General features: G+C 35.6%; 1 protein-coding gene across 1 annotated transcript; it reads left to right on the top strand.

Annotated features, from left to right (window-relative positions):
- Nucleotides 1-2,559: 2,559 nt before the first annotated feature.
- On the top strand, nt 2,560-6,047 carry LOC138887279 (uncharacterized). Its single transcript, XM_070169007.1, has 5 exons — nt 2,560-2,688; nt 3,633-3,777; nt 3,922-5,208; nt 5,416-5,705; nt 5,793-6,047. Exons 1-5 carry the CDS (start codon nt 2,560-2,562, stop codon nt 6,045-6,047), a joined length of 2,106 nt encoding a protein of 701 aa, XP_070025108.1.
- Nucleotides 6,048-21,093: the final 15,046 nt, after the last annotated feature.

Genomic DNA, 21,093 nt, shown 5'->3' with positions numbered 1-21,093 from the left:
CTTTTTCAGGCGCAACTTCTTTTTGAATTAGAGTGTAATCTTTCAAAACTTGTCCACTTCTCAAGGTCAAAATATTTACTGTTTCTTTGGGATTCTTCTCAGTATCAGCTGGTAGACTGCCTGGGATTCTCTCAGATAATTTAGTTGCAATCTTTCCCACTTGTCTCTCCAAATTTCACAAACTTGTCCCAAGTTCTTTGATAGCTGCACCATGAGCATCTAGTCTCTCATATGTCTTGACAATGAAAGACTTCATCAAATCTTATAAACCAGACTGAATTGGCTATTGAGGCTGAAATTGCGGCCTTTGATGATTTTGGAAGCCTAGAGCTCGTTGAAATGTGGAGTTATTTTATTGCCATGCATTTGTTGTGCCCCTAGGTGAACTCCATGTAAACCCGGAGTATTTTTTACCCATTCCATTGAAATTATAAGTACCCACCGCATTCACTTCCTCTATGGTAGCTTGACATTCATCATTAGGGTGTCCTCTTCCACATATATCACATGCTGCATGAGGCTCATTATGTACTGAGGCTATGGTCAGCTTCCTTATTTCTTTTGACATGGCATCAAGCTATACCAGCACAAATGTGTTAGTATCAACGTGGTGAACACTAGTTGATCTTATTCTTTTAACAATCTCCGAGGGCCACTAATTTGCATATTTAAACAACTCATCTATAATAGTGACTATCTCCTCTGGAGTCTTTTTCATCAACGGACCCCCAGCTACATTGCTCAATGTTCTGCGTGAGGCTGATGTCAAACTATCCCAAAAGTCCTGGAGTTGCATCCAGAGTTCAAATCCACTATGTTGATATTTTGGCACAATCTCCTTAAACATCTCCCATGCTTCAAACCCGATCTCAGTCTCGTTCTGGCAGAAGTTACGGATTTCCCTTCTATACTTGCCTATTTTAGCTGAGGAAAAATACTTAGCAAGAAATTTTCTGGTCATCTCCTCCCATATTCTAATTGATCCTTGGGGCAAGATTTTAAACTAGTGCTTTGCATGATCTTTCATGTGAATGGGAATGCCCTTAGATAAACTGAATCTTGTGACACACCATTATATTGGAAGGTGTTCATAATCTCCTCGATGTCCATTAGATTATTGTTTGGACTTTTGTTCATCTTTCCTTTGAAAACACAGTTGTTTTGAAGGGTTTGGAGTAACCCTTGCTTCAATTCAAAATTGTTGGCTACAATAGGAGGGGTCTCACACTTCAAAGTTGTAGACCGGTCTAGCATAAACGCCAAATGGTCTCCCTTGGTCGGGTGGTATTTTTCCGTACTGGTCTAGAACGAAGGGCTGATTCTGAGCCAATCTCCGAGCCATCTCTTCTTCATATGCAATTTCTGCATCTCTAATAGTTACTTCCTTAGCATCCCGAGCAACTTTTTCTCTTATCTGGGCTGCCTCTTTCGCAACCAAATCCATAATATTATCATCTCCATCCATATTTACTGTGGTTGAGGATTGCCCAACCTTCTCAACTGTCACAATTGTTTTTCGATTTCTGGCTCGTATGGTTGCACTTTTTTCCTAGAAGATCGAGTCATGCACCAATCTAACCTGTAGTCTGCACACAGTCAAAGCACACCAAACATAAAAAGAGAAAATAAAATAAAAAGAAAAATTCCTGAATTAACACTACAAACTATTTCAAACACTATTGCTCGCTAGTCGAAAACACTACAAACTATTTCAAACACTATTTATAGAAGCACTCAACCCAATACCAAAGTACCAAAGGTGATACTAATTTTAGCTTTCCAGAACACAGCTGATCTCGCAATGCTTGACCTCTTGCTTCCTGTCTCCTCCACTCCTGCTGATATTTCCAACTTGGAATTGCAAATCGAAGCCTATATTACAAAATAAAATAACATTTAAAGTGCCAATCACAAGCAACTCATCCAAAAAATTGTGTTCAAACATAATCCAAATGACTCTACCATTTCTGCAGCCCTTGGCCCAAGCAGTTCGCTATGGCTCGGCGTGATAATTTCGTCCTCATTTGTCATGTTTTTACGTTTGTTATGAATTATCACGTGTTACTCCATCTACCTGATCATAGGCTAAAAACCTGTATTTTAGTCGTTGTAACAACACTTTAATTATTGCATTTTACAAAGATTTGAGCTTAATTAATAATGAATTACTAAATTCATGTTTTATGCCTTACAGGAAGAGATTTCGACTTAAGAATTTAATTAGGGATGAATTTGATTAATTTGGGGCTTTGAAGTCTGAGAAAAAGCTAAATAAATCAAGTCGGGATCGTGTTCGGGGTTCGCATAGCAAGCCCGGATAGAAAAACAAGAGAAAAAATGAAGCAGCGCAAAAACAATGTACTGTCGCGCTGCGTGGGGCGCCGCAGAAGTGCAAATTTTTGTGCTGCATTGTTTTGCTCCGTTAAAATGTATTCTGCCTCTGTCCAATCCATGTACGCGACACATGGGGCATCGCGCGGGGCGTCGCGGACGTGTAAAAATTGCAGAACGAGTCTATTTCGGTCCTAAAAGGGCATAATTGTCAAAACCCATTATTACATGATTAAAAAGGGTAAAACAACCATTATTGGGGAGAGAGACCTGATTTTAGAGAGAAAAAGAAGAGGAGATTCATCTGGAAGCATCAAAAATCAAGAGGAACAATACTTTGGAGCAAGGATTAAAAGAGTTTTTCTAAACTTTCTTCTAGTATCTATTTATTTGATGTTTAAAAGTTATATTGTTGATGTTTGTATGAATGAGTGGCTAAAAACCCAAATATTCTGGGGTCATGGGTGTTAGATAATTATGTTGTTTGAAGCTTAAATGGATAATCTTGAATTTATCGTTATGGGTTGTTTATTTAATTTTGCTGTTAATTATTTTATTGCGTAGCTAACAGTGAAATACTATTTATGAATCTTGAGTTAAACTTGAAAAAGGAAATTGTTGATTGCATATAGAATCAAAAAAACAAGATCTTGATCCTGGGCATCGGGTGAGAGATTAGCGATTAAGATAGAAATATATTGCCTTGTTTGGTTGAAAAATAGGAATTGTAAATGCATTTGAGTTAATATTAATGCCATAGAAATACAGGTATTAATTTAACTTGAATAGGCATATAAGAATTGGACAGATTCTTATGGGTATTATTAACCCTATAATCAATAACCCAGATAATTCAATAAATCATTCTTAAGCTAAAAGCGTAGCACGATCTCTAGCAAGCTCATGACCCTGGAATATCTCTTTTATTAATTGTTAAAAGAAGATTGCATAAGTGGTATAATAAACTTTGAGTTGTATTATTGTGTGTTTACTATTTAAATTAGAAATTGGTTATTTATGTATTTTGTGATGAATTAGCTTGAATTGATAATTGTTTGAGCTTGCATCAGTCAATAAGTTGATCATAATTCCTCGTGGGAACGTTACTTTACTTATTACTATATTACTTGACGATCGCGTATACTTGCGTGAGTGTTTTCGTCGCATCAAGTTTTTGGAGCCGTTGCTGGGGACTTAGAAATTAGCTACTTGACTGAGTTAAGCTTTTATTAGCTATTGGTTTAAGCATTAATTTTCAGTTCACTTTGTTTGTGTCACGCAGGCTCTTCTCTTGAATGCAGAGGAGTAGAAGCACAAGCAATCTCTTCCCTCTTGATCCTAAAATTGAAATAACACTTCATAGAGCGAGGAAGGAGTTGGAAGTTAGATACAAAACAGAAAGAGAGTTGGACATTTTAGTTCAACCACAGCCAACAATGATGGCAGGTAATGGAGGGCATCCGATGATAGAAGCTGCAAGGCCAAATCTTGCTAATATGACATAGGCTAATGTGAAGCCTGATATCACTGGTCACTTTGAGCTTAAACAGTACATGGTATAGCTGATTCAGTCCACTAGGCAATATGTAGGCCTATCTCATGAAGACTCGCAGAGGCACATTCAGAATTTTTTGGAAATCACGGATACTTACAACTATCCAAATGTTTCCAAGGACTATGTCAGGCTGCTCTTGTTTCCTTTTTCATTGTTGGGGGAAGCTAAAGAATGGTTGCAGAAGGAGCTTGCTAATTCAATCTATACTTGGGATTATTTAGCAAAGAAATTCTTAATCAAGTTTTTCCCCACTAAAAAGACAAAGTCTTTGCGAAGCCAGATTCTTGGGTTTCAACAACGGAATGGTGAGACTATTCATCAAGCTTGGGAAAGATACAAGAAACTACTTCGAGACTGTCCACATCATTGTCAAACTGATGAGGTATTGGGCCATACTTTTGTTGGTGGATTAGATGAGACTTCAAAGATGAATCTTGATTCAGCTTGTGGAGGTAGTTGCATGGCGAGACCATATAATGAAATACAACTTTTGCTAAACAACTTTACTGCTAATGATTATAATTGGCAAGGTGAGGAAGAACCAAGGAGAGCAATGAAACAGAAAGCAGCAAGGGTACTTGAACTTGATGATTTTTCCGCCATGAGAGTAGATATAGCAAAATTGGCAAATCAAATGAATAGAATGACAATGAACTATACACAACAAATGCAATATGTTCAACAAATGTCGATTTATTGTGAAATGTGTGGTGACAATCACACGAGTGACATGTGCCCCACGAATCCTGAATCTATTTATTATGTGGGACAACAAAGCAGAGGTCCGATGAATCAACAGGCACAATATGGGAACACTTACAATCCAGATTGGAGGAATCATCCTAATTTCTCCTGGGGTGGAAATCAATCAAATCAAAATCAATATAGATCCCAAGGAAATTTTAATCAACCTCAAAGGCCACCCCAGCAAGTAGAAGAAAGTACAAATGATTTGTCGAAGAAATTGTTGCATGACAATCAACAACTCAGAACTGATTTCAGAAATCTTGAAAGACAAATGGGACAGCTAGCTGCAAATCAAAACACTAGGCCTACAGATGCTCTTCCAAGTGATACAAAGAAAAATCCGCAAGTTAGTTCAATTACAGTTAGAACTGGAAGGGAATTAGGAGAAGTTCCAAAGAAGAGAAAAGAAAAGCTTATACCTGAGGGTGAATTGATTCCCAAAGCAACACAGGAAGCAAAGAAAGATGATACTGTTTCAGCACCCGTGAATGTTCTAAGGCCACCACCACATTTTCCACAAAGATTGCAGAAAAAGAATGATGATCGCATGTTCAACAAATTTCTCTCTATGTTGAGTCAGATTCAATTGAATATTCCGTTGGTAGATGTGATTCGTGAAATTCCAAAGTATGCCAAGTACATAAAAGATATTGTGGCTAACAAGAGGAGATTGACTGAATTTGAAACAGTTGCACTTACTGAGGTGTGCACTTCAAGGGTCCAAAATAAGCTTCCTCAAAAGCTTAAGGATCCTGACAGCTTTACTATCCCTGTGAGAATAGGTAATGTTGGTGTAGGCCATGCACTTTGTTATTTGGGAGCGAGCATAAATTTGATGCCACTGTCTTTGTACAAAAATTTGGGTTTGGGAGCTCCAAAACCCACCACGGTGATGTTACAACTAGCAGACAGGGCCATAGCTTACCCGGAAAGGGTGATTGAAAATGTGCTGCTGAAAATTGGGAAATTTATTTTCCCGGCTGATTTCATTATCTTGGATTTTGAAGTAGATGAAAAAGTTCCTATTATATTGGGAAGACTTCTCTTGGCTACAGGTGATGCTATAACTAAAGTAAGATAAGGAAAAATGATCATGAGAGTTAACAATGAGGAAGCTATTTTTAATGTATACAAAGCAATTCAACTTCCTCGCCATTAGGAAGAGTTGTCTATAATATCTGTCATGGAGATGGATGAGCTACTTATTGCCCCAAGTGTATATTTGAAGGATTCTTTAGAGAAAGCAATCGTGTTGTTTGAGAGTTTGGAGATTAATGATGAGGTTGAAGAGATGAAGCATATTTTGAATGCATCATGTGAATATATGAAACGTTTAATTCCCTTTAAACCTTTGAACGGGCCAAATAGTCCTCCTCCGAAGCCATCAATTGAAGAATCTCCAAAATGGAACTAAAGCCTTTACCTTCTCACCTTCATTATGCTTATTTGGGTAGTTCTGATACGTTACCTGTTATTATTTCTTCTGACTTGTATAAATTGCAGGAGGAAAATTAGCTGAGAGTACTATGTGAGCATAAAAGAGCAATTGGGTGGACAATGTTTGACATAAGAGACATTAGTCCATCTTTTTGCATGCATAAAATTCTCATGGAGGAAGAACACAAGCCGAGAATAGAACAACAACGCGGCCTAAATCCCAACATGAAAGAGGTGGTAAGAAAAGAAGTGATTAAATGACTTGATGCAGGTATTGTATTTTTAATCTCTGATAGAAAATGGGTAAGTCCAGTCCAATGTGTTCCAAAGAAAGGAGGAATGACTGTAGTGATAAATGAACAATTATCTGATTCCCATTCGAATTGTTACTAGGTGGAGGATTTGCATAGATTATAGAAAATTGAATAATGCCACCCAAAAAGACCATTTTCCTCTCCCCTTTATTGACCAAATACTTGATAGATTAGCTGGACCGGAATACTACTATTTTTTGGATGGCTACTCGGGATATAATCAGATTGTTATAGCCCTATAGGACCAAGAGAAGACCACATTTACATGTCCCTATGGGACATATGCATTTAAAAGAATGTCATTTTGTCTTTGCAATGCACCTGCAACTTTTCAAAGGTGTATGATGGCTATTTTTACTGATATGGTTGAAAGATTTGTGGAAGTATTTATGGATGATTTTTCTGTATTTGGATGTTCTTTTGATGAATGTTTAATGAATCTTGACAAGGTACTTGCTAGGTGTGAAGAAACAAATTTGGCACTGAATTAGGAAAAATGCCATTTCATGGTAAGAGAATGTATAGTCCTAGGGCACAAAGTGTCCAAGAATGGATTGCAGGTAGATAAAGCAAAGGTGGAAGTAATTGAAAAATTACCTCCACCGACATCAGTTAGAGGCATTCACAGTTTCTTGGGTTGTGCAGGTTTTTATCGTCGTTTCATTAAAGATTTTTCAAAAATTTCATCTCCTTCGTGTAGGCTTATTGAGAAAGATATATCCTTCAAGTTTGATGATGCTTGTCTGAAAGCATTTGATGAGCTGAAAAGAAGATTAGTTACTTCACCAATTATCATTGCTCCAGATTGGAAAATTCTATTTGAGTTGATGTGTGACGCAAGTGACATAGCCATTGGATCTGTTTTGGGGCAGCGAAAGGAGAAAATCTTTTACTCTATTCATTACACGAGCAGAACTCTTAGTCCAACACAAATGAATTACACTGTTATTGAAAAAGAGTTGCTTGCAGTAGTATAGGCATTTGATAAGTTCAGGTCCTATCTAGTGGGAACCAAAGTCATAGTTTACACATATCACTCAGCTATTAGATATTTATTTTCAAAGAAAGATGCCAAGCCAAGGTTAATCCGATGGGTTCTTCTTTTGCAAGAATTTTATTTAGAGATTCGAGATCGAAAAGGGATAGAAAATTAGGTTGCAGATCACTTGTCCCGGTTGAAAAATCGAGGCCATGTCACTGAGGGAGAATCAATCAAAGAAACATTTCCTGATGAACTGTTACTAGCCATCACTTCAGATGAAACCCCAGGGTATGCTGATTATATGAATTTCATTGCAAGTGGGGTGACTCCACCAGCATTCACAGCTAATCATAGAAGAAGATTTTTACATGATGTGAGATTTTACATGTGGGATGAGCCTTTTCTATACAAGCAATGCGCAGATCAATTGGTAAGAAGGTGTGTCCCTGAGGAGGAGATGAATGCAATATTGCATGACTGTTATGCTTCTCTTTATGAAGGTCACCATGGTGGAGACAGAATGGCACAAAAGGTTTTGCAATCAGGTTTTTACTGGTCAAATTAATTAAAGATGCACATGCTTTTGTGAAAAATTGTGACAGGTGTCAAAGAACAGGTACAATCACGAAGAGGAACGAGATGTCTTTGCAAAATATTTTGGCAGTAGAGTTCTTTGATGTCTGGGGAACTGATTTCATAGGACCATTTCCATACTCTAATAGGCACAGATACATTTTGGTTGCATTTGATTATGTGTCTAAGTGGGTGGAGGCCATTGCTCTTCCTACTAATGATTCAAAGGTAGTGGTAAGTTTCGTAAAGAAGCACATTTTCACATGCTTTGTAACTCCAAGGGTGTTGATAAGTGATGGAGGAACATACTTTTGTAACAAATTGTTGAAAAATGTTCTAGCAAAATATGGGGTAAGTCACAAGGTTGCTACTGCGTATCACACTCAAATGAGTGGTCAAGTTGAAGTGTCAAACAGAGAGGTAAAATAGATTTTGGAGAAAACAGTGAGTGCAAATAGGAAAGATTGGTCCGGTAAGTTAGAAGATGCATTGTGGGCTTACCGAACTGCATACAAAACTCCAATAGGTACTTCTCTGTACATGTTGATTTATGGCAAAGCATGTCATTTGCTCGTTGAGCTAGAACACAAAGCTTATTGGGCAATCAAAAAGCTAAATATGGATATGGACTTAGCCGGTGAAAAATACTGCTACAACTCAATGAACTTGACGAGTTTCGGTTGCATGCTTATGAAAACACCGAGTTGTATAAAGAAAGGACCAAGAGGTGGTATGACAAGCACATCCAACATCGTGAGTTTGAGCCGGGTCAAGAAGTTCTCTTGTTTAATTCAAGGCTAAAGCTTTTTCCTAGAAAGCATAAGTCCCGTTGGGCAGGCCCTTTCGTTGTGGTGAGTGTGACTCCTCATGGAACAGTTGAATTGCGGGAATAAATTCAAGTGGTACATTCTTGGTGAATGAGCAGCGAGCAAAACACTATAGGGGTGGTGATATTAAACGTCACAAGACCTCGGTAGATTTGGTTGATGTGTGATGAAGTGTTGAGTCATGCCGCAACGTTAAATTATGCGCTTGTTGGGAGGCAACCCAATAACTAACATCACTAACTTTTAATTGTAGTTTAGAAATGTTAGATTTTAGATGTTATAATGTTGTTAGTTAGGTGCAAGCATGAATTTGGCATAAAATCAATGTACAATGATGTAGGGGTGTAAATTGTGAGTTTAAAAGTCGAAAAATAGGCTAACTTTGTAAAAAATTGGCCTACCGCGTCACGTGTGGCGTCATGCCACACACCGCGCTAGACAAAATTGCACAGGCGAGGCAAAATGCAAAATTTTCGGAGCAACTAAGATTTTTGCACTACCGCGCCGCAGCAATACATTTTCGTTAAAAAAAAGAATTTAAAAATAAACCCCTTAATAACCGAACCCCTGCCTTCCCCTTATTTCATTATTTCATCTCCCAAACTCTCTGCCTCTCCAAGTCTCACCCAAAAAGCCCCAAACAATTTCACCCAACAAATCCATCCCCAAATCATTCTTCTTCTTGCAAGGTAAGTATTCTCTTCGGTCTTTTCTTTCAATCTAGTAGTATTTTAGTTTGTATTTCTTTCTTATTTTCAACTATATTTGTATAAACCCTAGCAAGAATTGTGTTTTTAATTTTCTTTTAGTTTCTTTTGTTAATATTGTTGAAAATAGTATTAGATACTTAGAATGTATATTATCTTTTTGATTATGGAGGATTTTAGGGTCTGTTGAGGTGATATGGGTTGAGTTTCTTGTTGAAGATTGTTGAGGGGTATATTATTTCGAAAATACATGTAAGAAAGTGAAAAATTATGCATTGAATATTATTGTGAAGATGTGGTTATGTTATAGTTGTGGTGTGAGTCATATTTGTGTTGTTGATATGGTGATTATGCCTCATTTCAAGTTAAAATTTTAAGAATACAAGACATGCTTACAATGTATTTGTTAAAATGTCTAAGTGACATGAAATTGAGTAATATTTCAAATTGAGAAACAAATTGCATTGTGAGATGTTATTATTGATAACAACTATGACATTAGGCTAAACCATGAATTTTCACTTACTTTATGTAAAATGATATGTAGGATTCATGCTAATGTGCCAATGTAGTATATTTTGTATAATAATTTTGGATTTTGTAGAATAGACTAATTTTTTTTTATGTTTATTTTTAATATTTTTAGCCTAGTTTTTGATTTTATTTTATTTTAATTGTTGCAATTCTCTCTAATGATTGGGTAGGCCGATAAGCATTATATCATTCTACTTGAAGAACAGGGTAGTCTGATCCCTGTTATACATGCTATGTGTGAACATGATAATAACATAAGTGTGAGGTATTTTCTCCACTTGCTCTTAAAATGATTTTTGTGTGTTTTAGCTAATATATCATGTTGTGTAGGTATAATGTCTCGGCGCACAAGCAAAAGATCAAACACTGGCCTATCTGAGGCTGCATCTACTAGCCGACGTGGAGGTAGAAGGGCACCCCCTCCGGCACCAGTTGAGGAGGAAGAGGAACACTTCAATCTGGATGCAGATGAGGTACCATAGTGCAAATATGGCATCGGGGCTATTCTAACCCATACAATACAATGGTTCCAATCATTTTTTCCTGTTGTGCCACCAACTCCTGAAGCTGCCATAGATTAAACAAAGCTCGCTCATAAGTACAATGCAATATATACTAACATTCGAGCTTTGGGTTTTGAAGGGTTGTTTCACCAAGGTGATAGTGTGAATGTCAACTTGGTAAAAGAATTTTATGCCAATTGGCAACCAGGAGGCAATTTAGTTACAAGTTACCAAGTAAGGGTCAGAAACAAAGTGATTCCATTTTCTTCAAAGGTCATAAATCAAATAATGGGGTTCATTGAGCATTCATATAAGGTGTTTCAGAGGTTTCTTCGTAGACCAGACTACCCAGATATTCACAAGCAGCTATGTGGTGTAGATTCCTTTGCCTTGTGGACTAGAGATTCAAATGAGTTTCACAAGGAGATGAAAAAAGGAACATTCCAGCGTCCTGCACGAGTTATTTTGAAGATAATAAATGCAAAATCATGCCAACACAAAGTGATACGGCTGTATCAAAACTAAAGATTTGTTTGATTTACACATTTTTAACAGGAATGCAGGTTGATCTTGGGAAAATTATGCTAGAACATATGTCAAAAGTGAGACCTTTTGGGAGATGCCGCCTACACTATCCGAGTATGATAACTCGGTTATTGCAGACGCACTACATTGAAGAAGAGTATCACTATGATCGGAAGATAGAAGTAACATATCCTATCAGGGCGCTTGATGTCACGATTGTGATAGATCCGCCTGCACTTGCACTTAATGCCGATCAAAGGTTTGTCTAGGTGGAAGAGACTTTGTAGATATTATTTGCTGACCAGCGCCTTCGCGCCTCCAGAGGGGAAGTGAACTTGGAAGAGTTACAATAAAATCACCCTCTATCTCCTTTCACTCAACAATGTTTAGGAATGGCTCAGCAACGACAAATCCCATCGGATAAAGATGTGAACTCTGTCCCCTCAGATGACGAGGAATATTTGCACACCTTTGAAGATGAAGATGCTTAGGCCAATGGCCTCAGGGAGTCTCTTTTCTGATCTATTTTGATCTTTTGCATTAGGGACAATGTAAGTTATTAAGTGTGGGGTGACTTGCCCCAATTGTAATGTACTTACTTTTGTATTTTTTGTATTTTTGGTTGTTTGATTTTGTTTAGATTTTTAAACAAATTGGTTTGGTAGATTCTAGCGTTTGTAGGTAGTAAGTGATACTAATTTCGATTTTTTCCCGACGATGGATTTTCTTGAGGGAAATGAAGTCGAAATTCGAAAAAAAAAATTGCCTTTTATTTCAGTTTAGTGTATGCTAGTTTTGGTTTAATTTAAAAATTTCCCCTTGGTTTTTCTTTATGCCGCGGTTCTTTTCCAAGGGTGTATTTGAACCGGGCATAGTGTAATTTTTTTAGTTCAATTGAATAAAAAGTTCCTAACTTACAGAGTTAATCTCCTCAAATGCACATGCTTTAGAAGTGGTATGTACCTTATTTGTGATGATCAATCTCAGTTCTTGGTTCTAAAGTAAGTGCCTTAAATTGTGTATTTATAACTATGCTTAACTGCTTCGACTAGAGAGTCGAGAAAGATCTAAGCTTGAATGAGTTGTGTGCTAATGTGTGAGTGAGGTTGTTGAAATATTCTGTGCATAATAGTTGATATCTAGAACTTGTCCTCAAGTGTTTTGCAAAGCAAAATAGTAGCATTATTCAGTTTAGGAGATGATATAGGCATTTCTTTGTTGAACCAATTTTATGATTGTTCCCACCTAATTGTATATATCTTAGTCAAACCTTTTGAGCCGTTAATCCTATTTATTTGGCATCCACATTACAAACCTTACCAATTTATGTAAATATATCAGTTGTTTGAACCTCTATCTCTCATGAGCACTTAGTGTTGTTTTAATGTTGTTAAAGTTGAGAAGAGATTTGTTGGTTTATTTGGAAAACTAATACATATATATATATACATGTACATGTATATATACACATATAGGGGATTGATTTTCATATGTAACATTCCCTAGCTTATGGTGCTTAAAGAGAATGGGATTTGTTGTTATTATGTATAACCTCAAAAAAGTTGGAGATGGTTTAACATAAGAGTAATGCTGAAATTGTGAAATGAAATGGTGTATGTATGAAGTGCTCAAAGAGGTGTAGCTACTACATTCTATATTTATCACACCCTTCCTCAGCCTGCATTACAACCAATTAAAGTCCTATTTGATTCTTGATTGAATAAGCTCAATTAGTAGAGTATTACACTAGGGGCAAGCATATGGTATATCATCTGTTGTACATGAATTTCAATTCTGAGAGTGAGTTAATTCTTCCTATTTTGAGTTCCTAAATATTCGTGAATACTATGTTAAGAGAAACTAGTCTATATTAGTTGTGGGAGGGCACATGATTTGTAAAAGCAAAGAAAAGTTTCGACCCTTGTGTTAGAGTAAGTAAGCAAGCTATGAAAATGCGTGGCACTTGTAAGTCATGTCTTGAGGTTTAAATATTATGAATTGGTACTTAAGTGTCAGCATGTGTTGTTAAAGAAATTGTTTGATAAATAGGTTGTCCTTATGTGAAGTGTATGTTAATTGCTCGAGGACGAGCAATGGTTTAAGTGTGGGGTGTTGAATATAAGCTAAAATCTCGTGTTTTAGTTGTTGTAACAACACTTTAATTATTGCATTTTACAAATGTTTGAGCTTAATTAATAATGAATGGCACTAAATTCATGCTTTATTCCTTGCATGAAGAGATTCCGACTTAAAAATTAAATTTGGGGCTTTAAAGTCTGAGTAAAAGCTAAATAAATCAAGTCGGGATCGTGTTCGGGGGTCGCATAGCAAGCCCGGATAGAAAAACAAGCGAAAAACAAAGCAGCACACAAAAATGCACTGTTGCGCCGCGTGGGGCGCCGTGGCAGTGCAAATTTTTGTGCTGCATTGTTCTGCTCCGTTAAAATGTGTTTTGCCTCTATCCAATCCATGTACGAGTCGCGCGAGGCGCCGCAGACGTGTAAAAATCGCAGAACAATTCTATTTCGGTCCTAAAAAGGCATAATTGTCAAAATCCATTCTTACACGATTAAAAAGGAAAAATCAGCCATTATTGGGGAGAGAGACCTAATTTTAGAGAGAAAAAGAAGAGGAGATTCATCTGGAAGCATCAAAAATCAAGAGGAACAATACTTTGGAGCAAGGATTAAAAGAGTTTTTCTAAACTTTCTTCTAGTATCTATTTATTTGATGTTTAAAAGTTATATTGTTGATGTTTGTATGAATATGAGTGGCTAAAAATCCAAATATTCTGGGGTCATGGGTGTTAGATGATTATGTTGTTTGAAGCTTAAATTGATGATCTTGAATTTATCGTTATGGGTTGTTTATTTGATTCTGTTGTTAATTATTTTATTGTGTAGCTAACGATGAAATACTATTTATGAATCTTGAGTTAAACTTGAAAAAGGAAATTCTTGATTGCATATAGAATCAAATAGAACAAGATCTTGAACCTGGGCATCGGGTGAAAGATTAGCGATTAAGATAGAAATATACTTAATTGCCTTGTTTGGTTGAAAAATAGGAATTGTAAATGCATTTGAGTTAATATTAATGCCATAGAAATATAGATATTAATTTAAATTGAATAGGCGTATAAGAATTCGACAGATTCTTATGGGTATTATTAACCCTATAATCAATAACCCAGATAATTCAATAAATCATTCTTAAGCTAAAAGCGTAGCACGATCTCTAGCAAGCCCATGACCTTGGAATATCTTTTTTATTAATTGTTAAAAGAAAATTGCATAAGTGGTATAGTAAACTTTGCGTTGTATTATTGTGTGATTACTATTTAAATTAGAAATTTGTTATTTATGTATTTTGTGATGAATTAGCTTGAATTGATAATTGTTTGAGTTTGCATCAGTCGATAAGTTGATCATAATTCCTCGTGGGAATGATACTTTACTTATAATATTACTTGACGATCGCATGCACTTGCGTGAGTGTTTTGGTCGCATCACTACCCAATTGAATGTGATGGCAGGCTCTATCACTATAGCGCAAAAATCATTTGGGACATGTTCTTGGTTTTTGCCTCCATTTATATTGCCACCAGCATCATTTTTATGTGGCAAAAAAGGGATAACGAAGCTGAAGGGAAACAAATTTAGAATGTGGAATTACCTACCCCTACAAGTTCACCTGCAGGTTTATTATGTGGTACAACAAGGGAGCTCGAAAGTCTTCCTCACAAAAATTTGACGAGCTTGAAACACACACTCAAATATGCTCGCTAGTCGAAAATAGTAAATTATAATATCGTATCTATAGGGATTAGAGTCAAATAGTATTATCGTAGTTTGTAGCTGCATTGCTATCCAGGATGATCAATAATGGAGATTTATGTAATTTAAACTAAAGTTAACTAAGAGTCTAAACTATCGACCAATGACAATACTAAGCAAATGAAGTTATAAAATGGGAGAAAATAGGGTTGATAGGATAGGTGCATGATAAATGTTTGGGATTTAACTCTAGATAATTCAATTCTAATGTTTAAGTGAGTCTCTCGAATTCACTTTGTTATTAGTTCAATTGTTTAGTAGAAACTCCTCTCTCGATTAAGTCTCAACCTTACAAGATGAACAAATTTTAAGCGCATGAAGATGTGCAAGAATTCGTAATGGATTGTTCTGTAGGAGAACCTCTCTCGATTATCCGCCTAATTAAGTTTAATCAACAATTCAACTAGCCTCTTCCGATTACTCAGAAAAATCAATGACTTCAACCAAGAAAATATAATGCAACAATATCGCAAGTTATGCCTCTCTCGATTACATGAACAAGTGAATATTAATGTAGTTAAAACATCCAAAATGATTCAATACATAAAATTATAGTTAATTATCCATAAACAAGTATCAATACACCAAATCCATCAAACCCTAAAGAGAACTACTCCATGGATATGGAGTAATTCAACATAACAATGTTTAAGTTAAAGGAAAACATATAATAATCCAAACCCTTGTCTTGAGTGAGGATTGAATGATGAAATCCTTGAGCTTTTGCTTCTCTGCCTCCTCCTTGGCTTACTTAAATCTAAGATGTGTCAAAAGTCCCAAAAACAACATTTTTCTATTTATATATACCAAATAGGGTCTGACCCAAATGAAAATGTTTTTTCCTACGCGAAATAGGACAATTACTATGTAAAATTTGCGCATGCGCTCCACATGGGGCGACGCGCCATGAGGGGCATTAGTGGGGAAGTTCAGAGAGTTGATTTCTGACAGACTACAGGAATTTGCACAGGCGCGCCGCGACCCGCGCCCCGCGCCGCCCTAGTGTTATGTTACTAATAACTCAACAGAGTATGAGATAATGACTCCATGCAAATAAATTCATCTTGAAACTCAATTCACCAAGAAACACAAAGGCACAGGTTGGTACATTAAAGCAACACAGACAATCACGTGGAATGCATGACTCACATAAGAAGTCACAGTTGTTCTCACACAAAAATAACAACAAATAACCAAATACAATCAAAATACAAGTGAGATGATTTATGAAAAAATAATAATCGTTCAAATCAGCAAGCCTTTCAAATGTAGAATGAACAAAAAAATCAGATCGAGGCACCGCATCATATGTTCACATTTCATAAATCACAATCACAATCTTCCTTATATAGCCGTGTGAGCCTTACATATATTTTTTAAAATATTTTTCCTGTAATAATTTCAAGCGCTTTAGCCCCCTTATCTCACCGCGTAGATTCAAGTAATTTCCTTACAAGAAACACACGTATAAATATCACCTTATCTCGGTGCATGCACATCAACCCCTATCCTTACATTGCCGCATGCGCATCAATATTACAACACAATAATCAACTTGCACCATCTGTGCACATATGCCACAATATTACCAAATCAACAATAACAATGTTACCACAACACATAGCCAAGAGATCAACCCTAATGTGTACAGAATGTCAATAATAACAAAATGAATGAGAAATAACTCAACAAGGTGAGATATTCCATTAACCAACAGTTTCAACCACAACCGGGTTAATAGCTTTCAACAACCACAACTTCAATAACTCAACAATGAAGGTATTTCCATGAAATGACAACTTCAAATCAAATGCATAACTTAGGCTCTACAAGGAAAGAGATAACACGAACTAGCAACTACAAATAAATGCATGAGAATAACTTATCAATGGATGAAATAGCATGCAATAACAACTACCACTAAATGCATATAAGAGTAAACTCGACAAATAAAAAATAGAACATTTAGCAGCCACTTTAGCCAAGGCATGTAAGAATAAACTTGACAGGGAAAGTTAGGACATATAATAGCAACTTCAATTAATTTTATATAAGTATTTTGAGAATCTAAACCGGTCAATTGTTCACATATAAGCCCGTATACACACCACTTCCGGACGGCTCGAATCTTGCCAAAATAACGTAATATCATAAATAAAAGCCATATAAAATAATTTCGGATAATAAAGATTTGATTTTTAACTAAAATCAAAAAGTCAACCAAAAAATTCAACTCCGGGCCCGCACCTCTAGGCTCTTAAACCCTCGATTCTCGAGAAACTCGGTGATCTCAAAGTTTTTCGATGCCTGGTCCGATAAAACTCATAAATTCTGAAGACTCATTCAGATACGAGTTTAGCTATAACAAAATTATTTAATTACGACCTTAAATCGACCTTCAAATCATCAATCTATGTTTTAGAAAGTTTTTACTAAAATCCCTAATTTCTCCAATTCAAATCATTAATCAAACACTAAAATCGAGGTCGAAATTATGAAATAATAACAAATATGAGTAAAAAATACTTACCTTAATCTAAATAATAAAAATTTCCCTACAAAATCACTCAAACCCGAACTTCAAAACCTTGTGAGAAAAAGTAACTAAATTTTAAAATAATAAAAAAATGCATTAGTTATCCCAACTCGAATCAGGTCCTTGATGATCCCGAAACTCACGTTGGATAATTCTAACATGATCCTTGTGAGATTACACATAAGATAGCCTCTTGAATCACCCAATTTTGCTGTAAAATAAGGGAGATATAATGTTTTGATGTTTTAAAAAAAAATCTTAAAATTTCAAGCACATAAATGGCATTTTCGTAATTACTTACACTAAAAAACTACCAATAAGAAAATCTTCGTTTTAGCACCCAAAGCTCATTCGGAACCTTTCGGACACAAACCATATATGCACTTCAATCATAAAATGTGCTACAAACTTGCTCATGTATTCAAAATACCGAAAAGAAGTCATCTTGACCAGATATTGTCCATGTCAAACTTTAAAGCCTTAACTAGTTTCTCAACCAATGATCCAAAACACACCCGAGCCCCTCAGGACCCCATCCAATCATACCAACAAGTACAAATACATCATCCAAACAGACCCAAAGCCTCAAAACGCCCACTGATATATCACAACAAAGAATCAAGGCTCAAATCGAATAGAATTTCTCTTAAGTTGTTAGATCTTCATTCTTTCAAAAGAGTGTATGAATAACAATTAAACACTTCAGATTACTTTTAAACATTGCATAGAATTTCAATTCAACTATATAAATCTACCCAAAGTCTCGAAACAACAATTGGAGTCCAACAACATCAAAGTCAACTCTCGGCCAAACTCATGAACTCATAACTTTCGGCATAGAGTGTCAAATTTTTCTAGGAACCTCCGAAACCAAATCCAAACATATGTACAAGTCCAAAATCATCATACGGACCTATTGAAATAATCAAAATCCGATAGCGAGTCTGTTTACCCAAAAGTCAATCCCTGATCAACTCTTCCAACTTAAGCTTCTAAGACGAGAATCATTCTTCGAAATCAAACCCGAACTCCTCGAAAATTGAAACCAACTATTCACACAAGTCAAAATACATAATATAAAGCTACTCAAAGTCTTAAACAACCGAACGGAACACTAAAGCTCTAAACGACCGGTCCGGTCATTACAAAATAGCATGTGATATTTGGGAATTTTAAATTGATATTTTATTCAAAGATCACATTATTTATTGGTTCTTATTCCGTCGTTACTATTGTATTTCATGTCTATTTTACGATTCATGCTCTTTATTTATTGACCTTTAGTAAGTGTTGATATCGACTCCTTGTCATTACCTCTTCGAGACAGTGTATTTCATGTCTATTTACTATTTATGTCTATTTTATTTCAGACAGTATTTGCATTGCTTTTTTATATTCTACTAGATTGCTCATGCACTTGTGACACTGAGTTTTGAGAATTTTTAGTAGATATTTATAATTTGTCTGTTAATATCACCATTTCACTCTTATGTTTCACTTATGCTTTATATCACCATGACTTTCTATACTTAGTCTCTTCAATAATAAATTCATAATTTTAAAAGAAATAAAAATGTATAATTAAATGGATTAGTCCACGGTAGGCTATCCTAACAGTGACGATGGGCGTCATTACGACCTATGACGAGAACTGGGTCATGACACAAAAAGTATCAAATAGGAAAATAAGACTCTAATACTTAAAACAACCAGCGTGGCATTACATATCTTAGGTAAAACACCGCCAAATTTAACCTTTTGATTTCTTATTTTATGTATTAAAATCCATGAATTTTCATGATATATAATCAAAACCAATTAATATCACATACGCTCAAGATGTAAGTGAAACTCTTTTCAAAAACCGCATCAATTCGAGCTACTTAGCTCCAAAATGGCTAAATGATCTCACAAAACAAAATGGGGATATTTATACCCATGGCAGAAATCATTGAACGGATCCGTGGCGGTATCTGTGCCATAGGTCATGTGGCAGGTCGGTGCAATTCTGTTGCAACCTTTTCTTCTATTCCTGTATAGTGTATAAAATTTCTCGAATGCGTAGAAATTCACTTAAGCCCCTCGGAATCCTTTTAAATTATTCCAATAAATCCAAATACCTTATCCGAACCTAGTCAATGGCTCCAAGCACCAAGCAAAGTACAACAAGCAAAAATAAAAACTCAAGTCAAAATCATCCTAATAAGTCCAAATACCTTATACCGACCTATTCAATGGCTTAAAGTACGAAGCAAAGTACAACAAGCAAAAATAAAAACTCAAGTCAAAGTTAAGAATTCAAAAAGTTTCAGTTTTTATGCAATTGTCGAAATGCCATGAGCCCCTCAGGACCTAATCCGTATCCTGGATCATGTTCAAGTTTAAATACATCATATAAACTTCTTTGTAGCTTCAAAATATGAACCAAATCTATATTACTTAAATCGAAGGGTAAGGTTGCTATTTTAACTTTTTAACCTTCCAAATGGAAAATAGTATTCCAAATCTTTCCCGAACTCTTCGGCGTCAGAAACGCCTGCATCCACAAGTTATAAAATGCTAAATGAACCTACGAGAAGTCATTCTAGTCCCTTAAATTGGAAATGATGCTACACCAAATTCACAAAGAAAGTAAGGGTGGAAAGGAATACCTATTTTCATGTGACGACATCTATGATTGTAAAATTCAAAAATAAACAGTTGTAACAATGATGTTCAATTTCTTTTGACAGTTTTAGATTGTGGTGCTTTGAAAACTTCATTCGAGTCTTCTTTTGTTAGTTTATTTATTCAAAATGAGTAACCGATTCAAAGAGGAGAAATCATGATGTTGGCACAATTCTTTTCCACCCTTACATTCTTTTGCAATTATTGTAGCATCATTTTTAAAAAAATTAGATTGGTGAACTTCCCTTTCTCATTCTTATAAATTATATTATAAAATGCCGAAACAACCGAGCTTACATATATTGTGTTTTTAGTCAACCTTTTGCCGTGCCAAGAACAATAAGGCAATGATGACTTAACATTATTAATACTCCATCTGTTCCAGTTTATGTGAACTTATTTCCTTTTTGGTTTATTCCAAAAAGAATGAACCCTTTCTAAATTTGGTAACAATTTAGCTTAAAGTTACAACTATACCCTTAATGAGAAGCTTTTATAACCACACAAATACTCTGGGCCCCATTTGGACTTGTTTAGGACCACAAATTTCAAAAATCTTCATTTTTTTCTTAAACTCCGTGTCCAGTCAAATAGGTTCACATAAATTGGAACATAGGGAGTATTATAAACCGTCTTTTAGCGTAGACAATGAAATTTCAGTTATAATGGGTTTTCATTTATTTGATACTAGATCCTTTTTTAATCGGATGATTAAATGGATATAAAAAACATGAGTAAAATGGATTTTATTATTAAAAAATAAATTTTTAACATGACATAGTATGTCAAATTTTATTTTCTAAATACAACAACAACAACAACAACCCAGTATAATCCCACTTAGTGGGATCTGGGGAGGGTAGTGTGTACGCAGACCTTACCCCTACCCTAGGATAGAGAGACTGTTTCCAAATAGACCCCGGCATCAAATTTTATTTTCTAAATAAAAAATTAATAATTTGATCACCCTATTATAAAAAAAAGTGACTTTGGTTTGTTATTTTCATAAATTGAGTGAT

The sequence above is a fragment of the Nicotiana sylvestris genome, chromosome 3 (assembly GCF_000393655.2).
Source record: "Nicotiana sylvestris chromosome 3, ASM39365v2, whole genome shotgun sequence".
Lineage (NCBI taxonomy): Eukaryota > Viridiplantae > Streptophyta > Magnoliopsida > Solanales > Solanaceae > Nicotiana > Nicotiana sylvestris.
This window is presented reverse-complemented; position numbering and strand designations above follow the sequence as displayed.

Excerpts from the sequence above, each read along its gene's own strand:
- LOC138887279 (XM_070169007.1), top strand. The coding sequence starts at position 2,560 with ATGATTAAAAAGGGTAAAACAACCATTATTGGGGAGAGAGACCTGATT. Across the intron at positions 5,209-5,415 it reads CAAATTTCTCTCTATGTTGA|GTAATGTTGGTGTAGGCCAT; the intron begins GTCAGATTCAAT and ends CTGTGAGAATAG. Across the intron at positions 5,706-5,792 it reads CAGGTGATGCTATAACTAAA|GAAGAGTTGTCTATAATATC; the intron begins GTAAGATAAGGA and ends CCTCGCCATTAG.